At 47.6% G+C, this 7,331-nt stretch overlaps 1 protein-coding gene across 1 annotated transcript; it reads right to left on the reverse strand.

Annotated features, from left to right (window-relative positions):
* Positions 1-1,113: 1,113 nt before the first annotated feature.
* On the reverse strand, positions 1,114-3,977 carry GPANK1 (G-patch domain and ankyrin repeats 1). Its single transcript, XM_069073253.1, has 2 exons — positions 3,094-3,977; positions 1,114-1,801 (listed from the first exon to the last, which is right to left on the reverse strand). The coding sequence occupies exons 1-2, from the start codon at positions 3,693-3,695 to the stop codon at positions 1,357-1,359; spliced, it is 1,047 nt and encodes a 348-aa protein (XP_068929354.1). The 5' UTR covers positions 3,696-3,977; the 3' UTR covers positions 1,114-1,356.
* Between the last annotated feature and the right edge of the window lie 3,354 nt (positions 3,978-7,331).

Consider the following 7,331-nt stretch of genomic DNA (forward strand, 5'->3'; position numbering starts at 1 on the left):
ACCTGCGGTCTTGAAGCACTCTAGGTCAAGTGCATCCCTTTGACTGAATCTACCCTTCAAAGTTCCCCACCCCTGATCTAACTTGAACTCCCCTAGTCTTTCCTGATGCTTAGAAGGCATTCCATTCTCGTTTCTTCCACTCAAAATAGTTATCTCCTTCCCTCTGCTTCTCAACAGTGTCTTCCAGCAGCAAGAGTGTTGTCTACCAAGCAGCAGCTCATCTACTCTCTCTGACTGTCCTCTCAAAAACCTAAGTAAATTATATCAATATTCTATCAAAGTATTTAATAAATATCCCACAGTATTCCTATAGGTGGGGAGAGGGAGATGGGAGAGATATGTTCCAGATTAGATGACTTCTATGGTTACAATCAAACAGATTCAGAAGTGGTCAAATGACTGGCTTGGCCCTGTGCTGTTTATCATTTTTGTCAATGATCTGGATAAAGGCATAGATGGCACAACCATTTTTGCAGTTCACACAGTGCTGGGAAGTATAACCTAACATTGGATAACAGTCAGAATCTAAGATCTCAATAGGTCAGAGTATTGTCCTGAATCTCTTAACATGAAATTCATAAGGATAAAAGAAATTAGGATAAATTCAACTTCAAATACATTTAAGCTTGCTTAGTTGGTGCTGTACTAGGTACTTAAGAATGCAAAGATTAAAATTAACCAGTCCTTGGCCTTATCGAATTTATATTGTACTGAGGGGAAGGAATTCATATATGTAAGTTGATAGATCAGTCTGGAAAGAAAGATAGGTTCAAGCCAGATGAGAAAAGGTCTTAAATGACAAAAGAGTTTGTATTTTATCCTAGAGATAATTAAGGAACTATTTAGCACATAAGTAGGCACGTTTATTGATTACTTGAGGCTAATTGGCCTCTCTGGTCCCAGTTTCCCTTTCTTTAAAAATGAATGTATTGAATGAGATCACTCAGATCTCTTCTACTTCTAAATACTATCATCCTAAAACACATAGCCAAGACAATGGAAGATAACTCAGTCTGAGCTTACTGCTGCCCCTTTGCAGTATCTCAATCCCAAATTCCACTATCCCTCGAACTTGCCTCCCTGCCCTTCAAAGAAGAAAAACATCACAAAACAAACAACAAAAAAGGGCAGGTTTATTTCTCAACTTTAAGCAAGGATGAAGCAACCTTTGTCATTTCCCTCCAGCAAAGGCTAAATCAAACTAAACATAGAAAATCCAAGATTAGTTCTAGGAAGACCCAAGGGTCTGAAATTCCAAGTTGAGGGTCAGATGTCAGCAGTAATGATCCTTGTGGGTAGGTAGTCATAGGTCTCCAAAAAGTCTATAGTCAGAAATCATAGTTTATATAGTCAGGATCAGAGATCAAGGTTCATATAAGTCCGCAGATTCCGCTCCCAAGCTCGACTCTTCTCCTCTTGATGTCTCTCTTCTCTCTTGCCCAAAGTGGCAGCTCGAGGTGCTCTTTTTCTTTCAGCCACAGCCTGAAGATCCCCAGCTAGGAAATGTGTGACTCTGGGTTGGGAAGCTGGCCTATATCCCAAACCTTCCTGGTCTCTCTTGAGGATTGTAGGAATTGGAACAGTCCGCCCCTCACCCCGGGGCCCCAGTCCCAATCCAGGCTCCCAGCCCCCCTTTACTAATAATCGAAAGCCAGGGCTAGAGGCAGGGACTCCTGGAGGCAAGGGGGGTGGCTGAGGCCCATGGGGCAGGGACAGGAGGTGAGCAGTAGAGCTGTTGTGATTAGGGTCTCGGTAATGGGAACTACAAGTTTCACAGTATTTTGGCAATGGAGAGCAAGGCCTGAAAAAAAAAAAGGCAGAAAAAGGGTGAAGGTGGGCCTTTTTTTAAGGTCCAGTTGTTACCTTTTACATGAAGTCTGATCACAACTGAGCACATTTCTTCCTCTAATTTTCCTAAAGCACTCTGGAGCTCTTTTGTGCCTTTCATTCAACCTAGTAAAACAATTGTGCACAATCATAAACTTAAAGCTAGAAAATGAGGAACTTTTTATTTTTTACAAATTTTACAAATGAGGAACTGAGGCATGGATTGACTTCCCAGAATTAAAGAGGTAGTAAAGTACAGCATCATATCATATAAGTCCCCAGTAGACTGTAAGCTCCTCCAAGGGAATCTGTGTAGTTTTGTATATCCAAACCCCAGCATACACAGTATCTTAGATTTTACAAAGACTTAAGTCTTTGAAGAATGCACTACTGGGGAGGAGTCCCAAGGTTGGTTCAGTTCTGGAGTTGAAAAGGATGACCAGGTCTTACTAAGTCACATTCCTCTGCTACATTCTCTCACCACTCCTTAGAAACCAGGACCCTGCTGCCACAGAAAACAATCTCAAGCAATCAGGATCCCTGAGTGGAAAGTTACTGACCCAGTCCTTAATGGATCAGGGGTAGAAAATTGTAACAATGATGATGACTATGAAAGCTAATTATTTGTAAAGCTTACTATGTGCCTGGCACTGGGCTATAACTGCTTTACAACTATTATCTCATTTGATCCTCACAAGAACTTTGGGAGGTAGGTAGGTATATGTGGGAAGAGGAAGAGCATCTTCAGATCTGATCCAGTGGCTATCACCTGCAAAATAAACTTAAAATCCTGTTTGGCATTCAAAGCCCTTGACATCGGAGCCCTCTCGTCCCTTCCAACTTCTTACCCCCACATTCCCTGACATCCAGGCATAATGACCTCCTTGCTGTCCGCCTACAACAAGACACTCCTGGTCCAGACTATGGGTTTTTTTTTTCCCCCACTGAGCCCCAGGTCTGGAATATTATCCTTCCTCCTCTCCACCTCAAGGCGTCAAGTCCCAGCTAAAACCCCACTTTCCACAAGCAGCTTTTCCCCACGATCCGTAATGCTAGCGCCTTCCCTCTTTCTCAGACTCCAATTTATGCTACTGCATAAATGCAAGCCTTATTGGCATTTGGGTCTTTCCCCTTCAAACCGTGAGCCCCGGGAGAGCAGAGAAGGTCTTTGTGGCCAAGGGGCTTGGCACATCTTGGACCCTTCGACAAGGGCTGCTTAACTGGGATGGCGGCAGGGGGCTGTCCTGGGCAGACCCTCCCACTCACCGGCTCTCGGGGCTCTCCTCACCACGGCTCTCTCGGACCATTCGGGCCACGTCGGGAAAGCCGGCCTCTTCGGCCAGCTGAGCCGCATCGCGGCCCCCGGGCTCACAGACACCCACCCAGGCAGCTCCTCGAGCCAGGAGGTAGCGCACGGCCGGCCCCTGCCCCGCCCGGGCCGCGCACATCAGCGGGGTCCACCAGAAGGCGTCCCGGGCGTTGACATCGCCCCCACGGGCACCGGGGCCTCGGGGCTCCAACAGGGCTCGCAGCTGCCGCACGTCGCCGGCCTGCGCAGCCCTCAGGAGCCGCGCCGTCTGTCGGTCCCAGGCCCCATTGCTCCCGGAGCAGGCTGCAGGCACTCCTGCCGCGGTCCCGGCCCTCTCCCGCTTAGTCTTCTGCGTCCGTTTTCTTCCCTGGAGAGGCGCCCGCGAGGGTCCCGGGGATCCTCTGGGGGCGTCTCCCTCCACCCCAACTAAGGCTTCATAGAAGTTCCGGGCGGCGGCACCGTCTAGGGGGGGCTCCGGCTCCGCCTGCTGCCGCCCGTCCTTCCACAGGTCACTCGAGTCCCGGGCCGGGGTAAAGGCGATGAGTGTGGGGCGGGTCATGACTGCCGGGGTGGGGAAACATCCAGCCAGCCGCCCTCAGGGGCAGTTACCGGACCCACGAGGTCTGAACATTCTCGGTCTAAGACGCCCATTGAGTCATCCTTAAGGAAACCCAGCAAAGGGAGGCAAAGCCCCCCCACCCCTGATATATGCAAGAGACCGGCCTTCTCCCAGGATCCCCAGCTCCAACTCCCTACTCGGTACTCTGCGGGCCCTTCAACTCCGAGTAGCAAATAGCGCCAGGCTATTCGGTCCGACACACGTAGGACGCAGGCGCAGAAAATACTCCGGAAGCAGATAACTGAGAAGAGAATGCGCCTGCGTCAAACAGTCTCAGTATGAAGAAAATGGCGCGGTCTGCAACCTAAGGAAAATCTGAAGCGTGCAGCCTTGGCAGCGTCTGGATAATAACCTTGGTAGATGTAGGACTGGAAGCCCGAAGCCCGAGCGGGGAAAAGGTGGAAAAAGAGAGTGGCAGACAGGCAAAGACACACACACACACACACACACACACACACACACACACGGAATTCTTCGCCTGCGGCAAGCTTGTTCGGCGCCATTTCTCAGCCCCTTAGCAGCCCTGGTTGATTGGAATTGCCGGGTAGCTCGAGGCAGGCGCGTGCCCAGAGGCGCGAAGGCTGCAGTGGAGGAGGGGAGGGCGCTGGCCGTTAGGGTTCTTCGTTTGCATAACGCCCCACAATGCTCCTCGTTCCTCCCAATGTGGCCCCCCATGCCCATTTCCTGGGGCCAGAGACGGGGTTTCGGTGGAGTCAGCTGCCCGAGGCAGGTGGGCACAGGCCTTCAGGGTACAGCCAAGTCTAAACGTGAATTAGGGCCACGCTGCCTCTCACTCTTAGGTCAACCAGCATTTGAGGGCTATACAAAGAGCCCTGTGCTGCTACAGGTCCAGCCTAGCCCCTAGGAGTGGAGGAGGAGATGGAGAAGGGCAAGGGGACAACTAACAGGATGGCTGGTGCCACCTCAGGTTAGCGGCTCCCTCCCATGATAAGCCCTTTCCCCGGAGGCTGGGGTTAAACTCTCTCACTCCCTAGTGCCACCCACCTCCATTCTCTGGAGAGAAGGGGCAAGGAAGAAATCTAGTCACCCACTGCCCTGGAGGAGGGTGTACATGGAGAGGTAGAGCTGGTAGAGGTGATTTGTGGAGAGGTGGGAATAGGGGATGGTAAGGGCTAATTGGTAATTCGGAAGAGGAAATAAAAGATGGGAGTAATGAAGTTGGATAAGGGGACAGAGAAAGATTAACTATATTGGAGGGGTGATGAAGGAAGGCCTTCATACTTTACTGAGAAAATCGAAGCTATCCTTTATGAGCTGTTCTCATCTATTCTATAAATCAACCCTCTTAATTATCCCCCATTTTCTCCTTAAAAGGCACCCCTTTCTCCTTGCCAATCCTCTCTCAACTTGTACCCTTCATCTTACCTCCTCCAGGAGCTTGCCCCTCTCTCATCTTTAAATTCTTCTTATCCACTGACTCCTTCCTATCTACAAACATGCTCTGGCCTCCATCCTTCCCTGAACCCTCACTTGACCCTGGCACACCCTTCAAGCTATCACCCTATATATCTGTCCTTTTCACAGCCGAACTCCTGTTAAAAGCCTTTCATATCTCCCACTACCACAACCAAAACTTTTTTCCAAAGTTATTAATAATTTCTTAATTATAAATTATTTTCTTTAAATTTTAAATCCAATTGCTTTTTCTCATTCATCTTTCTTAACCTCTCAGTTTTTGACACTGTTCACCCCCTCTTCCTAAATACTTGCTCCCAATTTAGCTTTTATCACACTGCACATTCTGGGTTTTCTGCCTGAATGACCACTCCCCAGTCTCCTTTGCTGGAATATCATAGGTGTTCAAACCAGTAAGCATGGCTCTGTTTTGGGCCCTCTTCTCTTCTTTCTCTGCAGTATATCAATTCCTAAAGGTTCAATTATCATCTCTATACAAAGGTCTCTCAAATCTACATATCTAGCCCTAATCTCCCTCCCAAATTCCAAGTCTCATATCAGTATTCCACAAACACTTGTTAACCATCTGCAGTGTTAAGCATCTCTATGAGGCACTTGGGATACAAAGATAAAAACATTGATGAATAAAGTCTATTGACTGGTTGCTGGACATCTCCACCTGGATGTTCTGTAACAATCTCAAACTCAACATGTCCAAAATAGAACTCATTTCCCTCCATGCAACCGGCACTCATCATACCTAGCTAGGACTATTGTGATAGTCTCCATGTTGCCCTTTCTGCTTATAATTTGTTCCCTCTCCCATTTATCTTTAATATAGAAGCAAAAAAAATCTTGCTAAAACACAAGTCTGAACATGGCACTCCCCTAATCAAGAAAGTTCTGTGGTTTACTGTTGCCTCTAGGATAAAATACAAATTCTTCAATTTAGTATTTAAAGTCACAATCGGGCTCCAGTTTACCCCCCTAGATTTATTTCACACTATTCTCCATCTACTCTTGTGTCTTAGTCAAACTGACCTATTTGCTTTTTTTCTGAATTTGGCATTCCATTTCCTGCTTCAGTGATGTGCTGTGCCTTTAAAGATTAAGAATTAAAGTTTAGAATAAATGGAGAAGCATTATGATAGATACTCTCTACCTGTGAGATATGTAGGGGAAAGCTCTCCAACCCCATTTAGGAAAATGCACAGGAAAAATGTGTTTCATCTCTGAAATGTATTCTATCATTTTCATCTCTTAGAATTCTTAGCTTCTTTCAATGCTCAACACGGATGCAACTCCTGCAGGGTGCCTTTCCTAATCCTCCTAGATTTAAATTTTCTCTCAAATTATCTTCTATTTATGTATATGTACCTCCTGGGGGAGTCAAGAAATACCCACATCAATGAGATCATAGATCCACCGGAAAACTGGAATACATGTATTCCCGTGTAGAATGTAAGCGCCGTACATTTACAGGGAGTGTTTTTCATAGTTTCTTTTGTAATCCCACCCCTATCAGTGCTTTGAATATAACAGGCGTTTAAATAAAAAAGCTTGTTAAAGTACTAAATGATGGATGATTGAAGAGAATGGGACGATGAAGGCTAGTTAGGGGGATGAAGGTCATGAGAAAAGGGGAGATAATGATTGGGAATATGGGTAAGGGATGACAGACAGATGACTGGGGAGGTTTGCAGTAGATTGGGTATAGGGTGGAGAGCTAGACTGTTATTGTAGATACCCTACCTGTGAGGCGTGTAGGAAAAAGACACTCCAACCCTACTTAGTACCAGTCTTGTTCGGCTCTGAGATGTGTAGGAGAAAGACTCCAACCTTACCTAGTCTGGGTCTTGCCCTCTGTGGGCACGAGGACTACATTTCCCATGGTCACCAGCGTTAACCTCGATCTCAGGCTCCTGTTTCCACCATCTTTAGCGGAGAGCCTCCAGTCCTTCCTCCTTTATGGCTCCGCCCCCTGCCCTATTTCACTGAGAGGGCAGGGGCAAGGAAGTCGTGTTATTAGCCCAGCCTTACTACAGCTCCGGGACTCCATATCCCGTCTTCCACGGGGGAGCCTGACCACCTGCGCCTGCGCTCTGCGTACTTTCCCGCCCTCCCGTTTCTCTTCCCCCTTCCCCTCCCCCCTACCCCCCC

This window comes from Petaurus breviceps, unplaced genomic scaffold (genome assembly GCF_028583685.1).
Source record: "Petaurus breviceps papuanus isolate PSGF00001 unplaced genomic scaffold, PetGlider_PUasm1.0 90865, whole genome shotgun sequence".
Classification (NCBI taxonomy): Eukaryota; Metazoa; Chordata; class Mammalia; order Diprotodontia; family Petauridae; genus Petaurus; species Petaurus breviceps.